This window comes from Erpetoichthys calabaricus, chromosome 5 (genome assembly GCF_900747795.2).
Source record: "Erpetoichthys calabaricus chromosome 5, fErpCal1.3, whole genome shotgun sequence".
Classification (NCBI taxonomy): Eukaryota; Metazoa; Chordata; class Cladistia; order Polypteriformes; family Polypteridae; genus Erpetoichthys; species Erpetoichthys calabaricus.
This window is the reverse complement of record NC_041398.2, coordinates 29,965,923-29,992,093: the sequence shown is the minus strand read 5'-3', so window position 1 is coordinate 29,992,093 and position 26,171 is coordinate 29,965,923. Positions and strand designations below refer to the sequence as shown.

The 26,171-nt window shown below is 36.8% G+C and overlaps 1 protein-coding gene across 1 annotated transcript in view; it reads right to left on the bottom strand.

Annotated features, from left to right (window-relative positions):
- tesk1b (testis associated actin remodelling kinase 1b) overlaps window positions 1-26,171 on the bottom strand; it is a 110,980-nt gene that overhangs the window by 59,069 nt on the left and 25,740 nt on the right. The window contains exon 2 of the mRNA XM_028801423.2: window positions 1,314-1,435. Coding sequence (XP_028657256.1) covers window positions 1,314-1,435 — 122 coding nt within the window. The remainder of the gene's footprint in view (window positions 1-1,313; window positions 1,436-26,171) is intronic.

The following is a 26,171-nucleotide window of genomic DNA, read 5'->3' as shown; positions in this document are numbered from 1 at the left end:
AAAAATATAAAATGAGGTTACATTGATGTTTTAGTTAATACAGATCATTTCCATTATATACTTCTTGTAATCTCATATTCAGTTTGGTGTCATAGAAGTCAATTGCCCATCAAAGTAGCCTTTGGGACAAGGTGAAAATCAGCTCTGGACAGGGATCCGTCATACACAAATCCACACTAATTAAATTAAGAGGTGTCAGTTAAAATAGCATACATATCTTTGGGATGTGGTAGGAAAACTGGAAGTACTCAGAAAAAAAAAAACTGTGTAGACAGAGCACAAAATGTGCAAACTCCACCAAGGCAGTCCAGAATGGAATTTAAAGCCAGAATTCTAGAGCTACGAGATAGCAAGGCCAACTGATGTTCGAGGTGGTGTTTTACCGTTTTCTTTTCTACAAAGATAATATAATATGAAATACTGCAGTATGCCAATATAGAAGTGGTTCTATTTTTTTTTTCTTAGGTCCTATGAGTTTATTTAGAGAATTTGTTGCAGTGTTTTACATCAGAACAAAGGCATGCATGAGAAAACAAAAAAGAACAACTGGAGATGCTGTCATCATGCCACCACAAAAAAAAAAAAAAAAAAAAAAAAACCACACACACAAAGCATGTTAGGATTGGGTACCAATTTACAAACAGTTGAGCTATGTAAAGGTTTATTGTTGTGCTCAATTTGAAATTTATCCATTGCAAAGTCACAATAGCAGGAAAGCTGAAGTTGTAGAAATAAGATATGCATCAAAAGCTTGAAGTCACTGTAGAGGGAAATCATCCATAAAGACCCCAGATAAAGAGGGTTGCCTATACCAGTGTCAACAAGAATAAGGAGTGCCAACAAACTGAATGGCAGAAATTGCTGTCTTCATACTGCAAACACATTTTTTGTGTAACTCATATTTAAAACGCACCATCTCTTGATTAACATTACTCCTCCTTTATTGCATGCCAATCCTCCAAACATTCTGTCACTTGTATTTCCTGGTCATGGGGTGTAAGAGACTAAGAATACATACAGTAATTAGAAGCACTCATGAGGCATTGTAAAATGTTCTAATGAAGTGATCTTACAGACATACAGATTATAACAAAACTACAAGCATTTACATATAATGAGGTGTTAAAACACCTGCTAAACATAAAGGGCATAGGAAGTTGGTATCATGCAAATGATTTGTGATTGTGTGTTAGCAACATTCAGAAGCTGGTCCGGGATGTATGTTAGGCTGCGTGCATCCACTTGGGTCACAGATACGAGAATCCTTGCAATAAAGACACGTCAAAATAAATAATACTCAGAAAATCACTGACCGGAGGATATTTGGATGGGATAGACGATTCATGAGCTGCACCTCTCGTAGCATGTTGGCACGGTTACTTGGAAGAGTGTTCATCTTCAGAACCATCACCTGTCCTGAAATTCGGTGCCTCACCTAAACAGAAAGAAAAAAAATTGAAGATCAATATTGACAAAAGCATGTAATGAAGTACAGACCAACAGAATACCTTCCAAGAGTGTTTTAGGTCAAAAGCATGAGTCACTTTCCACGAACCTTGAAGACAAGTCAGATTCCTAGATTAAGATTTTAACTGAGAGCACTCTAGAGGCCTAAAGGCCCATGGTTTTCTTGATATTTTTTAAATGTAATCATATAGGAGGCAGCTTTCACAGTCCTCACACAGTTTTGACTTTAACTGTGTCCTGAGACAGCATACCTAATTTGTTTTGCATAAAGAAAGTTCATGGTAGGTGTTCAAATAACTAAAGTGAAATATTCAAATGATGGACACATAACATATACATCATTAGCTAATGCAAGATGGATTTTTTTTTGTAAGCCAAGGCTTGTTAATATTAAGGTAACTAAAACAGAAAAATCATGCATGAGATCCATGTTTTTATTAGACAATTAAGTCAAGAGATGGCTGGCAAGTGTATTATGACGATTGATTCTCTTTCACTTAAATACCAGAATATGCTGCAGCACACCACAATGCAATCTTAAATTGTATTATGCAGGTTTGAGAATGTACTTTTAAATGTTATATAGTTTTTATAACATATAGTATATTCCACCCTCTTTCTATCATTGTCTGAAAGGTATTCGTTAGGCTGACTCATGTACTAGTATAGTGATGAACCTTGATTGTAAGATTGGGGGGAGTGGGGGGGGGGGTACTCAGAAACAACACAGTAATAGATAACCACCATAAATGTCGGGATCAGTCTGTACAGAAAAGCCAAGCAAAATAAAGCAAACAAGCACTCGGAAGCAATAGGAAATAAATGGCATATAAAATGTCCCCCTCACTGACATTTTGGAAATGTCACAGAGAATGGGATCTTGGTATTGGTTTCTAATGAGGTGTCATTTAACACCAAGTAAGTAAGGAAAAGGAAATCAAGTGTGCCTGGCAGCCATAAGGTGAAATCTGATATAGAAGTTCTGTTAGCACAAGAGTTCATTCCACCTATACAGCAGGTCAGAGCTTGACTGCTTTTGTGTATCATTCTCATTTTCAATCTCCTGTTCAAGTGAGAAAGTGAGCAGGCTAAACTGAAAATAATTATATATATTTTTTATTCTAACCTTTCAGCTGCTTGTCTTTATCACTAGCTCTTAAGCCATTTACAAATTGGCTTCATTTGCAATTCAGCATCATGGCACTCAAGCAACTGGCTCTCAGATTTATCTGCTATGCATGGAGTGACTCATTTACTAAATTTATTTCTTTATTTTGGAGTTATTTACACTTATATCTAGAGGCTGAATGCTTTTTTTGATAGAAAGTCTAACATGCTGCTTTAAGTTAAACAATAACTTGATAATCAATAAAGAAACAACAACTTTAAAAAATTTTAAACACAGTGGAAGATACCAAATCAGCCCATTTAATTTTCAATGGTCACTCAGTGACCCTCAGAAAGAAAATTAATTGTATGCAAATTGTCCTAGTGCTGACAGACTTGTTAACTAATGTTGTTTTTATTGGCTAACATACGCACAAAATACATAATTTATCATGATAATGACAGGTTTAAAATGGCAAAAGCAGTGCATACTGACAGTAATGATTTAACACAGCATTATTAGTTTGCGTAATAAAATATTAATGCAGCTTTAATCAATTCTGCTTAATAAACAGGAGTTCACTGTGATGGAGGTGACAGCCTATCTAAGTAGCTTTGGTCACAAGGCAGGAATTAACCTCAGAATGGGACCCCTGAAACAAAGATTCATTAAAAAAAAAAAAAAAAACAATTTAGAATCTCCAATTAGCCTAAAATGTGGCAGACAAACTGTAGCACCCAATGAAAAAAAATATGAACAGATAGTAGATAGTAGGATGAACATGTAAATTGCTTAGGGAGGGGTACTGGGCCATCAAGCAACAGTGAGCTTTGGGTTCAAGTCCCAGCCCAAACACTTTCTGTGTAGATTCAACATTCTTTCTGTGATGATTTCAGGATGTAGAACACTTCCCATAAAGAATAACAAAATTTAAAAAATCAAGTATTATACCAATGGATGAGGAGGTTTGAATAGCATGCAGGTCAGCCAAAAAGTGTAGTGCTGACTGGCCCACAGTGTTGAATTGCTTTTGTTATTTTTATACTCTAACTACTGGTACTCAAAAATACTGTTATTTCTGGATCTATGATTAAAACATTATTACAGAGAAGTTCTAACATTAGAAGATAAAAAAAACAAATTCCCTTGAACAGCACTGCCTTAAACTCTTAACCACACACTTAATGTCTTCTGGAACAAACTGGTTATAAATGTGACTGACACTTTGCCCTTACTTCACTGAGAAAATGATTTCTAATCTGATTAAATACAGCCCGCACTCAGAGTTTTTAGAAGTTCATTTTATGTCTGCTTATAATCAGACAATCAGTTTTCTGAAAGGCATCGGTTACAAGATTATCATATCTTTTGTGCATTTTGAATCTGCCATGCATAAACTTTCAGTTTGTTGCTGTACTGCCATAAAGTGCCAACAAATCATGTAACATAAAATTTGCATTTAACCAACTTCTACTTTAAACATGGGTAGGCACAGATATGAATGCAAATAATCTGCCAGACTGAGAAATGAACATTTCAATGTTAACAGTTATTGAAGGAATTTATTAGTAAATTATAAACTGGATCTATAGAGGGAGTGATCAACACCCAAATCACCACCTCTCATGTCCACTGTCTAAAGTGCAAACTATCTTCAGGGAGAGGAAACTGAAATATCTTCACCTCAATCAAGACCCGTGTTTTCAATGGACAGACCAAAAACAAATTTAATAAAGAAGGAAGACATTTTTTTTTCTTGGTACTAGTCTGGAATCCCAGGAGACAGAAGCAGAAAAGAGCCATTGGCTAAGCTGCTGGCTGTCATAAAGAGTGTCACACAATCTATTCATGATACTTTGGTCAACCTGTGTAGCACCTTTAACAACACAATCATTTTAACTGTCTTTTTACCATCTGCTATTAGATATTATAATACATACTGTACTCGGTAAACAATTTTAGTACAAACTGAATATGTCAATTTAAGGAGATTATGGAAATATTTGTTTTCCTTACTGTTCAATTTTCAGTGCATTCTATGTAGCTCTATTTATTACCTGCTGTAGTACTACAATTTCCCTCTTGGGATCAATGAAGTATCTGTTCATGAAGTAGAGGAGCATTTCAAGACAATGCCAATACACCAAGACAGCTCCTCACTCCTTAAACCCTATTGTCACCAAGCTAGGTGAAGATTATACTATGAGACATGACAAGACAGGCATTAAGCCACATATCTGTTTAATGTTACTTCACGCTTATGCCTGTTTAAGAAAATATTTGGACTTTACATTCCCTTTGCCTTTGTTCCAGGGAGTTCAGCCTAGCTTGCCTCTATTCATTCCACTCTCTCCCTCCCTCTCTCGGTCTGTCTATAACTGTCAGCACCACACCTTTCACTGTCTGCAAGCACACTTCTCTTCTTCCCCATTCCATCTTCACCCAGTCTATTTTAACAATCCCTAGTGTGATGTTTTTGCCAGAAAGCTATAACAAAACAGGCTCAGCATTACATATTTGAACTTGCCCCAGGACTTGTCTGCTTGCCTGTATCATTATGCAATTCCATGCAATTATGGATAGTGCACTGATCCTTCCATGTTTGGCAGGCCTACATACAGATACAGGCATAAAATTATTTCTGCTCCATTAATAACAACCTACATATTAACAAAACATCACCATCTTGTATCTATGACCCAGACTCCATTTAAGGCTATAACACAACTGGTAGTGGTACAAAAAAGAAATTAACAACTTTACAGATTAATCACATTGCCAAAAACTCCCAACAAATCCACAAACTCTAGAAAATTTTCAACAGACCTGGGAATTTTAATGATCAAAAATGTGTCATCACCCTCACTGTACTACTGTATGGTTCTTTTCTTGTAATGTTAAGACATTTAGCCAAACAAATAGATTGCCTGATATAACAACATCAGATGTGCAATGTCTAGGGTTCCTCAAGAAGAGGGGAGAACATTATCAGTTTTGCTTACAGCTCGGCACTTTTCTGCTTAAAAAAAAAATCTTAACACGACACCATTTCCAACATTTTGGATATGATACCAAATGAGAATCTGGCCCTGCAATAATTTATATGGAGTTAATGGCAAGATTAGCTCTGTAAAATGAAAGCAGTGCATAGTGTTGGCTAAACCAGTAATCCAGGAGAGAAGACAATATAGATCCTGATAAGGCTCAACATTTTAAAGTAAAAAGAATACTGCTTTTATAGATACAGTATACACATATGCCCCTCACACTTCGTTCATCACAAAATGAAAGCACTGGCAGGCAAATCATACAGTATATGCCATTACACTCCAGCAATGAATATGCCTTGCAAACCGCCTAGTAATGTAAACTTCAGTGCTGGCAAAGTTCCATTTGCACTTGGCTCTACACACATATACTGGCTTCTCACAACTTTAAAGACCTTTTAGGTATCTGGCCAAATAAAGAGACAATACAGCTCATTATCACTGCTCATTTCGTCACAGTCTCAACACATAAAGCATGCAAAAGTCAGTTCTTCCACTGCCACCCCAGCAGCAGGAAAGTCAACATGAATATTAACTCCTCTACATTTCAAATGCCGCCACAGAGATGCTGGACAACTGAATGCAAGGGTTAACTAAAGACAAAAATTTGTTAGAAAAGAAGTATAAATTCCCATCTAATGTAAAAACTATGCCACAAAACTGAAAGGAAAAGTGAGAAACTTTTTTTGCCTTCTGCTAGTAACTGCAATGACTCATGGTGGTCGTTAGCAGTGATTTAATTACCCATGGACAATGTGTTCTTACGACTGCAGACGGGAGAGCAACAGCTAAAAGACTACAATAAAGCAGTCTATGGAACAAGGTTGACAGATTGGGCACAATGTGAACAGAATTAAAAAAAAAATGCATAAAAAGTTTGATGTGCACACAAAATTACTCAGTGTTACATTTGATATCCAGTGACTTTGGGTCAGTTGATTAGGTTTCTTCATCACAATAAATCTGGCAGATTACAATTATTTATCCTTCAAGAATTGCCAAGTGTTTGATTGAGACATACATAAGTATAAAGAATAAATAAGAGTGGGACATTACATAGGTAGCAGTGGTAGAGCTGTTGCCTCGCAATAAGGAGACCGGAGTTTGCATGTTCTCCCTGTGTCCTCACGGGTTTCCTAACACCCTCCTACAGTCCAAATACAAACAGATTGGGAGAATTCCACATTGTTAAATTGGGCCAAATGTGTGTACAGTATGTATGCGTGTTCACGTGCAATTGGCTGGCATCTTGTCCAGTGATCCTGCCTTGTGCCCAATGATTGCTGGGATATGCTCTAGTTGCCTTGTGATGCTGCTCTGTATAAGCGGGTTTAGCAAATGGATAGATGGATGGGACAAGGCATTAGAACAACCATTATTAATACACTATTCTGACATTCCAATTTCAAAACCATTAATTCAGTTTGATGTTACAGGGAGCCAAAGCCTATCCCAGCATCATCACACATGCTTTAGGAAACAACCCCATAATAAGTTATAGTCCCTCACACAACCCAGTATCTTGTACAGGACAAATTTGGAATTTACCTAAACCACTGTCCAGGTGTTGTTCCTGCCTTGCACCAAATGATTGCTTGGATAGGCTCCAGCTGCTCCACAACCCTGCCCTGGATACGTTGTTTGACAAAAGTGATGGATGGATTTACAACTTTGAGATACAAAAGGAAAACCGCAGTACCAAAGAAAAAGAGCAAAGGTGTTGGGAAAAAGTGAAAACTTCTCAGTGATCTGGAGGGGACTTGGAAATAGGGCCCTGGAGCTATAAGGGAGAATCCTTAAACACTGCACCACTACTTATGATGGTATTAAGCACTGCTATATTTTGCTTATTTTTTTAACATGAAATTCTACAGGGAACATTACAGCACCACCGTGTGAACAGGGTTTTTTTTTTTTTTTTTTGCCCTAAAATGTTAGACATTGGTTTTCACCTCTTGCTCATAAAAGTCTCTCTATGTGAATTTCCCATTGGGATTAATAAAGTATCTCTATCTATCTATCTATCTATCTATCTATAAAACCAGTTTTTGAAATAAACATTCACACGTCTTGAGATGATTTTCATTTCATTCTTTGATTAAAACTCAATGCTGGGGTGGACAGCTCTTTATTAAAGGAAAACAAATGTATTGGTAATGTTTCTTTTTCATAAAACAGTGACAACAAAGACACCAGCCTGGTTAAACAGGGCATTATTTATTCTCTAAACCCACAATTGAAAAAGTCATGATACGGTGAATTCAAGTAAAAAGGTTCAGTAAATCATACTTACATAAAAATGTAAACACTGCTGGGAAACAGCAAAATAAGAAGTCTTTTCTCCTTTATTCTGGAGTTGCCCTGGAAGAAAGGCATTGGGCAGGAGTGGACTTCTTATTGAGACCTTGCCTGGTCGATGCCATAATTGTCCCAGGGAACAAGTGCCTGAAGGTCACGGAGGGGAGGATTCTGACTGTTGTATGTGCTTATGTACCAAAGGGCAGTTTGGAGTACCATGCCTTCTTAAAGTACCTGGAGGGGATCCTGGAAAGGGGTGACATCCACAGAACTAAGAAATGAGACACCTGGAGAGGCCTAATTGGGAGGAATGGCCTGCTTATCTAATCCCAAGTGTTTCGTTATTGAAATTCAGTGCTAGGCATGGTTTGCCCATAAACAAACATTATTTTAAAATATAAGGTGGCTCATAAGTACACTTGGTACCAGAAAGCCAAAGATCTATGATCAACTTCATAATCATATCATCAAATTTGAGGTGGTATGTTCTGGACACTCAGGGGAAGAGAGGGGCAGAGCTGTCAAATGATCAGTCCTTGGTAGTCAGGTGGGTCAGATGGTTGAGGAGGCACCTGGACAGACCTGGTAAGCCTAAGCGAGTAGTGAAGGTGGACTGTGAATGTCAGGGGAATGCCCCTGTCCAAAAGACTTTCAACTTCTACTTCCAAAAGTGCTTTCCTGTATCCCAGATGAGCATCAATGCCCATTTCCCTAGGGGAGGTCACAGAGGTTGTTAAGCAGCTCGAGATTTGCCTGGAAATGCTAAAGGCTCTGGCCAGTATTGGGATGTTATGGCTGATATACCTTTACAATGTTGTATGGCCACGGGAGTATTTCCCTTTGAGTGGCAGAGCAGGTATGTGGTGGTCCCCATTTTTTAAAAAGTGGACCGAATGATGTACTTCAGCTATCAGGGGATCACACTCCTCAGCCTCCCCAAGAAAGCTTATGCCAGAGTACTTGAAAGGAGACTCCATGCAGTCATGGAACCTCAGATCCAGGAGGAGCAATATGAATTCTGTCCATGCTGTGGAACAGTGGACAGGCTCTTTGCCCTCATGGCAGTACACCCAATCGGCCTAGATGTGCTTTGTGGACTTAGAGAAAGCATATGACTGTTTCCCTCAATGCATCCTGTGGGTGGTGCTGGGAAAATATGGAATATCATTATAAGCACAGCGACAGCCGTGTCCACATACTTGAAAAAATATCAGTAATGTTCTCGGTGGGTGTGGGACTCTGCCAGGGCTGTGCTTGGTCTCCAAACCTGTATGCGATTTTCGTGGACATGATATAAAAAGGTACAGCCAGGGAGGGGAGGGTGTCCAGTTTGGTGGCCTATAATAGCATCACTGCTTTTTCAGACAATGTGGTCCAGTTGGCTTCATCAGTCTGTGAACTCCAGCAGACACTGGCATAGTTTGTAACAAGAGTGTGAAGTGGTAGGGATGAGGATCAACAACTCTCCAAATCTGATGCCATGGTCCTGAGTATGAAAAAGGTAGACTGTCCTTTCCCAGTCAGATGAGAGTTACTGCCTCAAATGGAGGAGTTGAAGTATCTCAGGGTCTTGTTCATGAGTGAGAAGCAAAGGAATGGTGAGAGCAACAGATGGATTGGGGAGACAAGTTATGCAGCCATTATACTGATCCACAGTAGTGAAGAAGGAACTAGGCCAGAAGGTGAAGCTTTCAGTTTACCACTCGATCTACATCCCTTCCCTCAACTGTGGTCTTGAGCTTTGGGTAACAACCGAAAGGATGAGACTTCAGGTACAAGCAGCCAAAATGCTGTCTCTACAGTGTGGCTGGGCTCTCCCTTAGAGAAAAGGTGAGAAGCAGAGACATCCGGGAAAGGCTGGGAGTACAGCCATTGACCATTCACATTGTGAAGTGCCAGCTGAGGTGGTTTGGACATTTGATAAAGATGTCACCCGAATGCCTCTCTATGGGCACAACCAGCTGAGAAGAGACCCCAGCGAAGACCCAGGGTTTGCTTGGAGAACTATATCTCCCAGATGGCCTAAGAATACCTTGGGATCAGAAACATCACACAATTGCCCCAGAAACAGTTCCCAGATAAGTGGTGGAAAACAAATGAAATGAACAACCACATGCACACTTCCACTGAAAAGCAGTGAAGCAATTGGTCCCTATGATTCCAGGATTACTTTATACTATTCTGTTGGACAGTGTTAGACAGTGGCTACATACTGTATGTCCCTTATATAAGCCATTTGGAAAACAAATTGATAAATCAATTGCCTTTTAGACAGAGAAAACACAACTGTTGCACTGTAAGCATATTGGATGAATTACAAATAATTAACCGTATACACTTCAAAATAGCAGGTTTCATATTTCTTTCCCATTCACTGGTTTTGCATCACAATATCATGGCTTAGTGTTTCTGTAAAACTGAATGTATGAGGTTTTTTGGGGTATTATTCACCATACAAAGTACTATATAAATGTAACACAGCCAGTTAGTGGAACTGGCCAAATGTGGAATAGTAGCACCATGCCACCTAAACATTCTGGACAATGCCCAGCAGTAGGTGCAATTAGATTCTCTTCTCATCATCTGTTTACTAATTTATGATGCCTGCTTCAGGTTTGTGGGTACTTGAATTATTTATCATCCACAGCCCACAATGAAAACACCAGGCTTTTAAATAGAGCTGTCAATAGCCATAAGCACAAGTTTTTCAGAAACCTGGGCAAAGCTTGGAGGGAAAAACAAAGACAGAAAGAAACAACATCAAAATGTAAAAGTGATAATACAGATATATGTGTTAATTTGCCACAAATGGGGTATCTATATCCATCTTTACACCTCCATTATGCAAACAGGACTCCTGCTTGAGCAGATCCTTACACAGCCCTTAGACCTTTGACTTCCATGTTAAAACAACATCAGTATTAAAAAAAATATATCATAATGACTTTGGGGACCTTTTAAGAATAGTCAGTTAACCTTAGATCAGACAAGATTGTTTTTATACAATGATCTACAAATTATCTACCTCATACTGAACAGGTCACTATGCATACAGTAACAAAACACATACATTAATATGTTCAAAAAAAAAAAAAAAAACATACCAAGTAATCAGTAGGAACATGAAAAAAGGAGAACAAAAATCTCAAGCATGATGCAAATGTTAAAAAATTCCCTATTGAAAGTGGGACAAATTTCTCCTAGTGCTACGTGTGGTAATGTGTAATGATTTTTTTGTTGACATCAATCTGGATAACTGCTCTGAATATTGCTATTTATATATTGACTCCATGTGTGTTTTTTTCTTTTTTAAGAATATCATTTGGTTTTCTGGATTTTATTCTGTAGTACTAGGGTGTTGTACCGTGTTAGCCATTATGAATGTAGAGAAAAGCCAAGCAAAATGACACCTTTTATTGGCTAACTAAAAAGATTACAATATGCAAGCTTTCGAGGCAACTCAGGCCCCTTCTTCAGGCAAGATCAGGCCCCTACTTCAGGCAAGATCTTGCCTGAAGAAGGGGCCTGAGTTGCCTCGAAAGCTTGCATATTGTAATCTTTTTAGTTACCCAATAAAAGGTGTCATTTTGCTTGGCTTTTCTCTGGACTTTATTCTAAAAGAGCAACTATTTCATACAATAGTAAATTACAAGATGGCTGGTTCTGATTTATCCCTTAGCCCTGTCCTACTGCAGAGTATTTGTAGAAACATATGAATACATCAGTTGCCAAAAAAAAAAAAAAAGATGTGCCTTAACCTTTGGCCAAATGTGCTGCTAATACAGAACATGACCAGTTCTAAAATTGAAGTAACAGCACTCCTAGAGTTTAACCTGGTCAGAAAATGAAGCCCCACTTGAACTATGGACATCAAAAATGATCTTATATTATGCATACATTCACCTAACAATTCTTTATGAATGGCTATGCATAAGAACAAAAACTCAAGAAGCATGACCTTTTACCTCTACTTCTATAGGCTTTCTTATGACCTGTGGTTGAAGACGAAACTAACGTTTCAACTTGTACAATAATATAGAGTTCCTTTTGTTGAAGCAAAATACACATCACAGCCGGAATTACTGTCTCCCAGGAGCTCTAAAAGGTGGCATGTGTCATGAGTCACACACTGTGACATCCTGGATTAAGCTACTCAGAGGGAGATTAGCAATGGCCCAAGGTTATGATGTCAACCCACAAAAGTGACAAAAGAAACCTTTCAGTTAAGTACTAAGCATGACCTCAGTCTAGGATTGGAGGCCAGTGGACAGAACACAGGATAGCACTTGCAAAACTAAAAATATGCCCTGCTAAAACTCAAATTAGAATACTGCATTAATGCATAACACTCAAATCTTTGACACAGGTGCACTGCACGAATATTAGTGAATCATTTATGGTTATGTGCCAGCACTTATACTGGAAATGTGAAACAACTGTACTGAAGGCTTTTGATATGAAAATGACTTTAGACAAAAGCATTAGGTAAATAAATATAAGAAAAAACTAGAAAATAAACAAACATGAAAATAAGTGGTACTGGGAAATATGTAACATTGCATAATGCGCTAATCTGTGCTAAAACTGTGTAAAATGTGGTTATTTGGAATTAAAAATGATTTAAAATCTTAAAATGTGGTTATTTATTTGGTTATTTCTCCAGTTAAATTCTGTGCTTACTAACTTTATATTTACATGTTGTCCAGACTGGAATCTATTTTCAAACACTGCTTGAAAGAATGTCTTGATCTTTCTCTTAAATTACATAATATTTATGAATTTTATTTTTCTGAATAGCAGTGACTGGATTTGCTAAAAGCAAACTTGTAAAAACCAGGCTCAAAAAAATAAACGATGCACCAGATACAGGCTCAAACAGGAGCTTGGGCACATTTCAGACTCCGCCGAGTCAAACTGCACTTACCTCACAAGTGTTAACCTTCCCACAAACAAATCCCTAGTTGACAATAAATAAAACACGTCTTAGTAAATAATTAAAGTGATTAGGAAGAAATATGTTTTGTAAAACAGGAATTGCAAAATAAAACAAAACATACAGTTGCACATAAATCTTTTTCAATTCCCCCCGTAGTACATCTACAGTACATATAGTATATACTGTGCCAATAAAATGGAAAATAAATCCCTGTCCTCCTCTGTCCTAGCTTTATTACTTTAAAAATACATAACATACAAGATGCACAGAAAAATTCCAACATGAGGCAGTTACTGTAGAAGATGGAAAATTGATACAAACGAGTAAGTCCTCAAAATCTAAGTAAAAATGGATGAACTAGTTCAAAAGGAGCTATTCTGACGAGTAAACAAAAAAAAAAAAAACTCTCTTTCATTGGAGACTGCTGCAAGCAAATTGGCATGTTGCATGGATATAGAAATATCCAAAAAAAACACTTTAAAAGACATGTACAAACCAGATTAGAACTTTAGACAAGGTTTTATTTTTTTACTGAAAATGCAACATTTGACTTGCAGAAATGAGCGATGAAGTCATTTGTTATTATTAAATAATTTGACCATCACAGTCTGGTCATTCTGGCCCTCTAATCATCCCCTGTCTCTAACTGGCTCTCTCTCTCACCACTTCACCACCTAACAGCTAATGTATAGTAAGCGTACTGGCACAAAAATGGCTGCCATCACATCATCCAGGTTGATGCTACACATTAGTGGTGGTTGAAGTGGCTCCCCAGTCACTGAAGTACTTTGAGTAGTGAGAGAAAGCAATATATAAAATTGTAAAAATTATTATTATTATTCTCTGACTGAAATGCTTGTTTTTTTCAAGTCACATAAACTCTGAACTGAATGGTATACACGAGACATTCTTCCCACCTCCAAAACTGGGCAATACTGCAGGAACAACCTTTCCAGGTATGTGATGCTTGGGCATAGCATTTAAATAATATATCCTGTCACTTATACTGTAGAATATCATCAATATGTCAAACTAAAAAAAAGTAATGTCCTTTACAGTTTGGCCAATGAATGCAGCAAAAAAAGAATAATCTATAAATAAGAGACAGCTACCCTGTTATAATAAGAAGAAACTAGCACAGTGACTGCTACTAGCTACTATACATTTTCTGCTGAACAGAAACATGAGAACTATTTTGGGAAAGAAAAAAAAAAGAGAAAGGTCATTTGACTCCATCTGCAACTTGCATTTCAAGGTTTTGTTTATTTCATACTTGGCCACAGCACCTATAAATTAAATGTAGACTTGAGATGGGGCTTGTGACAAGGAGTAAGTACTGCAACTCCTATCGTGGAATTACCCTTCTTTTAATACTTGATCATTTGCATCTAGCAAGGGTGTGTGATCATCAACCATTAACAGCCCAAATAATCTGGCTTCACACCCAGAAATTCAAATCTCTGTGCTGTTGTTGAGTGATATCACAAGTTTAAAGATACGATGCTTGCATCTTATGCAGAGACGAAGAACACTTTGGAAAATCCTGCAGTCATTTTTGCTTTGATATCCAGGCTTTAGTCACTAACCAAGAAGTTCAGAGCATGCACTGATACAATATGTTGTTGCAACTACCACACAACGAGCCACCTCAGAATCCCAAATCAGGACCCAAGCGCAGCCGTGCAACAGGTGACACCTCATGCAGGTCAAGAACCAACAGTGCTACTAAACATGGTGGATCTATATCCAACTTTCCAGTGACTTTAGGAAGGAATGCATGCTCAAGTCCATGTCACATTATGCAACTTTTCCAGAGATTTTCCGTTGTAGCCTTTATTTACATAATCTTAACGAGTCTGAAGCAGTCAAAGATGCACCCCTATGAAGCTGGTTATCCAATATGACATACTCCGCAACTCACAACTAGTCTACGACTTGCTTCAGTAAAATCAAACATGTTTGATTTTCTCCTTAGTTGTAGGGACGTGAGCTGACAAGCAATGAATGAATGCCCTTCCAGATCCGCAATGCATATAGTAGTAATGAACGAGAATAAAACACTTATGTTTTGGATGTCTCAAACATTAGAAAGGCTCATCTTTCTGGTGTCTCTTGTTTTACGTAGTAAAACAGAATGGAAAAATAGAAAAAAGGGCAGAGACTGCAGCTGAACTTGCAGTACCTGTTAACCCTTTGAACAGCAGCAGCTCTGTCAGTCAGCATGCTACTGAATATCACAAAAAGGGGCAAGCACGACTATGTCCAAAAACTCAGTTGGTAAAACTCAGTATGTCGGCACTCAGTTGGTAAATGTGATATGGGTAGCTATTCTCAGTTGCATAAATTGACGTGGTCCAGCAACAAGATCTGCAACTGTGGTCCACAAATCTGACATACCCCATGACTAGAAGTCACATAAACATCCTACACTTCTAATAGAAGGTACCTGGTGGGACCATAAACAGCAGTGCTTTTAAATTTGAGGATGATATTCTGTTACTTGCAAAATCCCTGGATGCACCGATTATGTCTGTTAAATCCTTGGATATAGGGACAAAATGGTTAGGACTGCAGGTCTAATAGGTGTAACATAACACGAGTCATTGGATAATGTTTACTATTCAATCAGTCCATGTATGTGATAAGGACATGGAGAAGTTAGTTTCACTCACCTTGGTAATGTTATCCACAGAATTGGGAACTCTGCATAAGATTGCTACCAATGTACCTATATTTTAATTAATTATGAAGACATGATTTTTGCACTATTTATTGTGCTACTTAAATCTATTTACACATTGATTTAGCTTACATATATCCATACTGTATAAAAGTTTTTTTCTTGCACCACTCCAAATACGAGACATTATATGAGCTGTGAAACCCTTCTGAAACATAAACAAATTGAGAACTGAGGGAAAATCTTTTATATAACCAGAAGCCTGCTGGAAAATGATGGTAACATGATGGGAAAAAAAAACAGAAATAGATATAGCCAGCTGGAAAGTCAAAATCACCTTTAAGGGGAAATGAGGTAGCTTGCTCATTAAATTCATTGAATTGATATGTTTATCCAAGCTGAAGACCAAAATACATATAAATACATTTGTTTAAAAATGTCTAAACTGTATTTTTACTAAGGTGAGTTAGTATAGTATGGTGGCCAGATTGAGACAGTGTACATTTAAATGAAGAAAATGTGGTAGCCAAGTTGCTTTTTGGAAGAAATCCTTGGTAAAGAACAGCATCATTCATCATACTTCAAAGACTGTTATATTACAAGGGTGCAGAGAGTTGGAGTCCATCCCAGAAGCAATAATCAAAAGGGGGGAATCCAGTCCCAGACAGGAAACTATTAACATTTATTTATTAAGTTAACACTTAGTTACAAAATGTTAAGTGCATAAATACAATTAGTTTAATGCAATATAATAGTAACCATTCATCTCCATGTTTTCTCCACGGTCACACATTAAGTTAATCAGAGGGGCTTATTTGTTAATACTGTACACTCTAAGTTCTGACCCATGAGAATACTAATCTTGGAGGTTCATTTTTCAATGTTATGGCTTTCCAACTGTATCTGATACAAACATTTACTGTACTAAACCCACAATCCTATACCAGTTCAGCATTCGCAATATGTTATTTGCTTTCAAGAGGAAAGTCGATCATTTGATATTCAAATCCTGAGAGGCGATCCTTAATTTTACCAACTTGCTTGTGAGGCAGCACCTGGAAAAGTTGTTTGCAGCTTGTGTCTCCACGTTACAAAGCGGACATGACAGCACAAGTGAAAGTTCACAAAGTTTGAAAAATAAGGGTTGAGTGCCTTTATCTTTCTCAAGGGTTAAGATGTGGCATGACTGAGGTTTAAAATTCTGAAAGGAGGAATTGGGAAGGATGCAGGGTGTTACTTTCTTCAACAGGAGCACAGAGGGGATGCCTGGAAGTTAATTACATTTAAAGCACACACAAATCTTAGGGAGTAGTTCACCATATAGAGACTAAAGCAACAATGAATAAGTTAACAGGCAGTACAGACAAATGACGAATTTTAGAAGTTATTCAATCTTAATTTAACAAAATGTTGAAAACTATAGTTTCATCAGAGTCTGAAAGGCTTATTTCCTTTAAAATGCCTTAATAGGCACCTTTGTCAGCATTCAGCTTCATTATAACACTTATAGGTCAAGTGTCAATACCCCAAGCCATATTACTATTTATTGCTATTGCTAGTTCATCAAGAATATGGGGACACAGTTGGAGACGTGTTATGGGTACATTTCACACAAACATTAGGAAGTTTATCTTTACAAAGAGATCCTGAGACACTTGGAAAAAGCTAACAAGTAGTGTGGTAGACAGGAAGATTTCAGGGACTTTCAAAAACAGACTTTTGTTGGGTGCAATGGCCGGTTCTCATCTAGAGTGTTCTAATGGTCTAATGCTTAAATATTTAAGGTTTTCCTCCAAAATATTAATTTTTCATATTTAAAACCTCAATATATTGGCCATTAACATTGTTTTATATATCTGAAACACCAGTTTTGTTTTTTACATAAGATACAAACAAAGACCTGTTTCTTGGTAGGTAAGCTTGCTATATTTTTTGACAATTTACTTCAAGTAACAGGATTTGGGAATGAAGCAGACTTTTCTCGTCAGTCATGATGATGCAACTTGCTTCATTTAGAAATAATAGCAGATCAGTTTAAATACCTAGGGGTAAATATCACAAGTAAACATAAAGCTCTTTATCAACAAAATTTTGGCGTCTGTATGGAAAAAATTAAGCAAGACTTGCATAGATGGTCAACCCTTCATCTCACTCTAGCCGGAAGAATTAACATTGTTAAGATGAATATCCTTCCTAAACTTCTCTTTTTATTTCAAAACATTTCAATATATATCAATAAATCGTTTTTTAAACAGTTAGATTCAATAATAACCTCATTCATTTGGAACTCAAAACACCCATGTATCCGAAGAGCGACCCTACAAAGACCTCAGGCAGAAGGTGGCATGGCTTTACCTAATTTTCAGTTTTATTACTGGGCAGCAAACATACAAGCCATAAAAACCTGGACACAAATAAATGCACATACACAGGCTTGGTCTGCAATAGAAGTAAAATCCTGTAGTACTTCTTTATATTCCCTGCTCTGCTCTCCAATAAATGAAAGTTATCGCAAATATACTAATAACCCAATTGTGCTTTACTCACTCAGAATATGGAACCAAATTAGGAAGCATTTTAAGATGGAAAATCTTTTATCAGTGGCACCTCTGCAAGGGAACCACCTCTTTCAACCTTCGCAAGTATATCCAGTTTTTAATACCTGGAAAAGTTTTGGGATTAAAATGCTCAGAGATCTTTATATAGACAACATATTTACATCTTTTGAACAATTACGTTCAAAATTTAACCTCCCAGCTACACATTTCTTTTACTATCTTCAAATTAGAAATTTTGTTAAACAGAAATTGCCCGATTTCCCCCACCTTGAACCCTCCACAATGCTGGAAAAAATACTGCTCAATTCCGAGGAAACAAACACTATTTCCGCAATATATAAAATCTTATTAGAGTCCCTACCTTTCAAAGATCCAAGAGGACATTGGGAAGAAGATCTCTTAATCAATATATCAGAAAAGGAGTGGAAGGTAGCAAAGCAGAGAATTCACTCGAGTTCTATATGCGCAAAGCACAGAATTATTCAACTAAAAATTATATATCGAGCTCATCTGTCTCGCTTAAAACTGTCCAAAATGTTTCCAGGCCAGGATCCAACCTGCGAGCGCTGCAACCAAGCTCCTGCCTCACTGGGTCACATGTTCTGGGCCTGCACCAAACTAACATCATTTTGGACAAAAATTTTTAAGTGCCTCTCAGACAGCCTTAGTATCACAATCCCTCCTAACCCACTAACAGCTGTGTTTGGTGTCCTTCCAGATGGACTTGAATTGGAGAAGGACAAACAAACGGTGATTGCATTCACTACACTCTTGGCACGCAGACTTATTTTGTTAAATTGGAAGAATCCTAATTCTCCTCTTATAAGTCAGTGGGAAACTGATGTTTTATATTATTTGAAATTGGAAAAAATCAAATTTTCAGTTAGAGGATCTGTACAAAATTTTTTCAAAACTTGGCAGGATTTAATCAATATTATTTTAGAATAAGAGAATGAACTATTATTGCATTTAACTCCCTTCTCCGTCTCTTATTTATATAGATATTTACTTCTCCCCTTCTTTTGTCTAATGTTGCCTTATTAAAAAGCTTAAAGCAATTTTCCTTTAGCTAAGCTCTCCTTCTCAGGGGTGGGGTTTGATTTGTTTTCAAATTTGTTGGGTTATAAATTGATCTGTTTGTATGGAATGATTACAATGAAAATTAATAAAATAAAAATATTAAAAAAAAAAAAAGAAATAATACTTTACATGCACACTGGATTTTGGATGCTGATATGCCATTACCTCCCGAATTTTACATTTTTAACATAAATTATTTAAATAGTTCAAAACTAAATCATCATTTATATGTAAAGACTGTGTCAACATTTCCCATAAAATGACTACTACAGTCGTGGAAAAAATTTGCTGCAAAAGTACATGTTCGCTTTTGTCACCTAAAAAAATAAAATAAATAGTGGCAGCAAAGGGGTTAACCTAAGCTACTTAAAGTTAATCTTTTTTGTGCAACCTAATGATATACAGTAAAATGAATTTGTGATATTAACACTAGCCTTTAGTGTTACAAAACACCTTTAGATGAAAAACCAATGAACTTCCCTTTTACTTAGAATCCTTACACTCAGTTTATGGTGGCATTCTAAGATTTTGCAGTAGACAGACATTAAAGTTTAAATGTAACACTTATGAATGATATGACTAAACATACATACTGCTGTCTGAGAATGTCCAGAAAATCATCAAAGACAGCAAAGCAACTTCCAAAGTTCAAGTGTTTTGTTTATCATTTACTCCATATTAAATAGTCTTTTGTAATTATGTTGCAGTAAATCAGATTGGAATGTAAATGGACCATATTCTGAACAGTACTTTTGGCACATTTTAAGCAAATAACAGAGATCCAAACAAGATAAAGCACAGGAGACAGTATACTCATAATTATCTGCGACTTAGCCCCCAATTCAAAACCTGTCTGGACATTTTAATGACTTCTTGATTTGGAAATGTCTTTGCCAGGACTACATAAACTGTTTTCCAAACACCTAGTCAATTCTTTCTTGGAAGGTATTATACACACTACAGAGCACTTGTCATTTCTGTATTTGAATCTAGCATTGGCTGGTATAGGCTCCAGCCAGCAGAGATCCTCCTGAGGCAACTGACAGCCAGGTCTTTGTGTCTGAAAGAGAACAAAAGAAAATGCACATCTGGCTTAAGATCAGAATGCATGCTGAAAGATGTGAACACGTTTCAAGTGCTATATACCAAGGTTGTGGAAAAGTCATTGACACACTGACAATATATCACTGCCAATTTATAACTACTGTATGTAGCACTATAAAAACTATCAAACAGTGAAACTGGGAAAAAAAGTTGAAATTGCCTGTATATTTCTGCTTTATCACCAGATAATCTAGACACCTCTACTTTTTAAAACTTTTTAAAGACAGATTGCCTTAGTGGGAGTGAAAACAGGTGATTAGGAGAGTAGCTAAATCACACTCGGATGACGACATAACGTCTCTATAAATGAGACATTAATCTGGCACAGAGGACTTTTGTGAAAGATACATTTCTGTGAATTTAAAACTGAACTGTGCCACAGTATAAAACCCATTACTTTGTAGGTATAAGAAGCAGGAGATAAATATTGGGTAGGTGCTGGTGTATGCTTCACCAAAACATATGTGCATGAGGGAGGCCTCTGATGGTATCCTCACTCACTCAAAGACAGTTGTTAAATTCTTATACTGTATATTTCCAGTTGGGATGAAATGAGAAGTCAAGCAAAATAAAACAATATAGCAAAATGACACCTTTTTATTGGCTAACTGAACAGATTACAATATGCAAGCTTTCAAGGCAACTTAGGTCTATTAAGTTCCTTGAAGAAGGTCCCTAAGCTGCCTCAAAGCTTGCATATTGTAATCTATTCGGTTAGCCAATAAAAAGGTGTCATTTTGCTTAACTTCTCATCTATGGCTAACATGGTACAACACCCTACTACTACATCCCCAGCTGAGGAAATTCCATCTGTCTGATTACGAATTTCTTATGCTAATGAAAAACGCTTCTCAAAAATTTGAGTGGGAACAGGTAATTAGTCAGTTGGCTAGAAGATAAAAAATAGGAGCACACAGTTTTTGATAGTGTTACAATGTTATACCCACAAAGCAGAGTCAGGATGAGATTCAGAGTACTTATTATTAAAATAAGTTATGTTGTGTCTAGCTAGTTTAATGAAGCTGGTCAGAATGAGCTGACATCAGTCTGATCATTTTGGGAGCTGGGTGGGGGCTTTGTAGGCAGCTCAGTGTCATCAAGCAAAGTTCTGGCTTTTTCTCTAAAATCCTCAGATGCTATTTCTAAAATCTTGTCAAAAGGTGTTCAGTTGAAGGAATTAAAGCAGTAAATACTACCTAAAAAATGGCTCTCTGGTGTTAATAACCTTGGAATATGTCTTTCATTGTAAATGGCTGAATGCATAACTGCACGACAGCAGAAGTGTTTGGTTCAAACGGCTCTGTGCTGACCCTTGAGTCTTAAGGAAAGACGGATGTAGAGGAAGGACACAATCCTATTCCACCTCAGGGCTTAGTCATTCTGGAGGCTTGTATATAATGCAAACATAATTAGTGCATGAATCACTGCTGCAAGCATAAACCTGTCCCATCTCAAGAATTGTTTTTGGTTGTGGGTTACACTGAGCAAAAATGGCCCCCTGTCCGCTGTGGGGAGCAGGTCTCGACAAGAAGAGCTTGTCTCCTGCTACTTTCCAACAAAGCAAGTAAAGCACAGGCTCTGCTATGGCTGGGCACTTGCCATTTTTCAGTGTGAAAGATAAAATTAAAGTTACTTGCTCATTCTCGTTACTGGTAAGGGAGTGAAATAGCTATAAAAAAATGTGACTGCAGTGTTGCAACTGGGGATTGGCCAACATGGTAAATATTTCCTTTCCATTTCTGGCTTGATAATTAATGTATAATACAGTGATATTTGGGGTGAGGTGAAAAGGACATTAAGTCAAAATTAATTACTTGTTAATGAGAGATATTTGCTAAATTCAGATCAAATGTTAAAATGAAATTAGTTGATGTTAATTATTGGGTAGGATAATTATAATCACCACTGAAGGTGGGTTGAAAAGATGAAGAGAAAGGTTTACAGTGAACAAGCACATGATTCTTTGCCATGATTTAAAGGCATACATTATGGTTTTATGAGCTTGTAATATCATGAATTATTTTAATTCTAGGAAAAAACTCCAAGCATTTGTCATCTTACAGATACAGAATGACAAAACTACATTTCAGAATTAACTTGGAGGTCTGTGAGATGTGCATGTTAGGTTAGTTGGGAAGTCCAAATTTGCCTGATGCAAGTTTCAGGGTGTGTGGTCATCAGTGTTCCTTGCAAAGGACTGCTGCCCCATCCACGGTTAGTTTCTGCTTTGCACCTGAAGCTTTCAGATACAGCTCCCATAGATTAAGAACTGGAGTAAGCACGTGTTATAACTGCAAGCGGCTTAAATGTTTGGGCACCAAAATAAAAGCTGAAGCAGTAATGAAAAGAGCTATGTTATTCTACTGTAAAATAGAAAACATCAAAATTAAAACACACTCATCGGCCGCTGACCTTCAAAATCCAAAGTCTGGAAGGCCAAGGATGCAATATTCAATAATGATAATTGATGTACACTATTGTGGGGTCTTAAAATAAATTTCAAATGCAGGGGGAGAGGCAAATTTATTCTTAGTATGCAGGCTTATCAACAATGAATAAAAGCAATTTATTGAAGTGTCAATGTTTATTGTTGTTTAAATAAAGTAAAAAGCAGGTTGCACATGTATTAGAAAACAAAACACTTTTGCACACAGTCAGCCAAGCATCATTAAGGGGGCTTTAAAAACCTTCTTGTACAACAGAATCATGGAAGTTTTCCTCAGGGCATAGTGGATCCTTCATTGCAAAACACTCATTAACTATTTTCTTGCATTCATGGTATTGTTCTTTGTAGTTATTCATTCTTTTATTTATTGATTGGTTTAATGCCCTTACTATGTTGGCAAGAATGTAAATCATTAAGTGTCAGGATTGTGACGTTACTCAGGCTATCTTCAATAAGAGGGAGGTAAATATGTCCAGCAGAATTGTTTATTTACAAGGATGGATGGTGGAGTAAAATGATAACTTATATCATTGCTTCTGAAATGAAGTAAAACAATGCCTTTGGCAATTTGTGCTGTGTACAGTATTTTATTATATATATATATATATTATATATATATATATATATATATATATATATATATATATACATTCATATACACTAAAAAAAGTACAGTAATCCCCCACTCTATCGCGGTTCAGCTATCGCGCCCCCGCTATATCGCGGAAAAATTCAATAAGTACATCCTACCTGTAGTGTACTTTGCAGCCAGTTCATAACAAAGCATACGGTTTTCAGCTGACAGAGTTTCGCGTTACAGCATCCAGATGATTTCTTACGAAGCCCGTTATTGGCTGAAAGAGGAGACTCAACCAATTAGAGCGGATTTTATTCTCTTGGGCTCTGATTAGCTGCTGCTAACGTGGTGTAATCTCGCAAGAACAGCAAGCATGGTGTATCGTGTACCTTGCTTGTGGTCCTACTTTTGTGAGCTTTTTGTTTGTTTTAAGCCCTACGATGGCTCCCAAGCGTCCTGCATCTTTTAAGCCTTCTGGTAGCAGTGAGCCTAAGTGCCAGAGGAAGATCTTGACCATACAGGAGAAGGTAAAACTGATGATGATTATTATTATGTGACTCATATCTTTAGCCCGACATCCGTGTATCATATGTGTATCCAAAGTGTGTTTTAATAAGTTTACATGTGTTTAAAGCATGTGAGAGGGGTATTTTAAGGCTTAAACTATAAAAAAAAAAAAAAAAAATGGTCTTTTTATATCGCGGATTTTCACCTATCGCAGGTGGGTCTGGAACGTAACTTCCGCGATAGGCGGGGGATCACTGTAACTGTGAATAAAATTCCACTGGAACACTAGACCAGTATTGAATTATATATTTAAACACATGTACACACACATACAAAGGTATATAAATCTTCAACTTTAGCTTTTAGAAATCATTTAATCATCACTGTACACAGAGAGAAAAATGCTAAATTAAACACCTATTCCTCTTATAAAAAGTAAATGTCAGATCTTCCTGTAAATTGCATACTGTAGATGTCAAGTTGGGAAGGTGTATTCCTCCATCAACACCAGTAGTCTGGAGGCAAGCCTTAAGTAAGACTCTGGTCTAAATATGCACAAGGGACATGAGGGTGGAGCCCCAAAAGGCCCGGCCTGGCCTGGTACAAAACTGTCCTGACCAAACCCCAGAGACTGAACTTATCTAAACATTTTTAAAAACTTTAACCTTAACAAAAGCTTAACTATACAGTGTGCTGATATTTACAAAAGGCAAGCGGGAAGTTTGTTATATCATTATTACATACTGACTACTTTTTTGTAATTTCCCCCATCAACTTGACAGCTAGGAATGTTACCTCAAGATGGTATTACTTGTACACTGACAAAATCAAATGTAAGTGATGAGTATTTCAATACTTGCCCCTAGGACAACTTGGAGGCAATTACTTGTGTCCAAACTGTTTCTTTTGTGATTTTCTACCCTTGATTTTGTATTTTGCTTTTGCATATTATTTTGCACTTGTATTGTATATAATACTATTTTATTTCAATTTTCTGGCTATCTGACCACATATAGTATTATCTTTTGACTAAATAAAGACACAATGAAGAATGTCTTCAGCCAAAACTGTAATAATGGCTCCAACTTATGAGTACTGCACAAAACAAAAACCAAAAATGTTTTGAATTTTAAAAATGTACCCCAGAACAAAAGTCTGCATGATGACATAAGCAGTAAACAATCAATTATCAGAATGTCAAATCTGCCTAACAGAAAGTGAAGATATTCCCATCTGTTCAAGTTTCACTGATTGAGTAACAACTAAACACCTTCCAGAAAGTTAAAGTGAAATGTTAAAAAACCTGTGCAAAATTTAAATAAAGAAAAATACCTAAGATTATTGGCCAAAAAAAACAAACAAAAAAAAAAATGTTACTTTAAGTGCCTAGTCTGGTTTTATGGTATGGAAAATAAAAAGTCCTAAACATTCATAGGACTCTGGCTCTAGTCTTCGTAACAAGGAAATCAAAGTTGATTTAGCATAAAACATACACCCTCTTCTGTATGCCTTTAAAAGCAATTTTACTTTTACTTCTGTGTCACTCAGGAAGAGGTAGAAACAAGACAGCAGGTAAATATACAGAAATAAAGCAATACATGATAAAGAAATCTGCTAATATATATGCTTTTTTCTGCAATTTAAGTATTCATTTTAAAATGGAAAATAACCAGAATTGTTCTGTAAACAAGTATGTATAACAACATAAGAACAGCCTGATGCCAGAAGCTCACTGCAAAAAAAAAAAAAGCTCAAGTCACTTTAAAGGGCAACAGAGTCTGCTTGCTCAGGGTTTTGTTTCTTTATGTATTTAATTTTTTCGCACCTTTAAATAAGGTTCAAAATTTGATTACCACAATTGTCTATGGTGAACTGGTAAAGTTTATGATCTCATTGTAATTTTTTTTAAATGTTACATTTTTGGTATGAAATCCTTGTTTAAACAAAGTCACTTTTTACTAATAAAATTGTTTACATGTTCTATGTATTTTTTAGGGGAATCTATACATATAAAAGGCAAATCCCTCACTGACTCATCACTGACTCCCCCACTTTCCATATAGGTGGGAAGTTGAAATTTGGCGTTCTCATTCCTTGCAGTGTACTTACAAAAGTTAGGTATGTTTCATGTCCTATTGCAACACCCAAGGAGGGTGAAATGGGTGTACCCTCTAAACTGTATATATAGATAGTGAGGAAAGGTTTTCCCTATTTCTGTGACTTCCAATATACGTAGGAAGCCCAAATTTCCCATGCTCATCCTTTATACTGTACTTACAAATCTTAAGTATGTTTCATTTCACGCCGTGCCCCATAACGAACTTTCGAAAATAACATCTTTTTAGCGGTTCTCACCATTATGC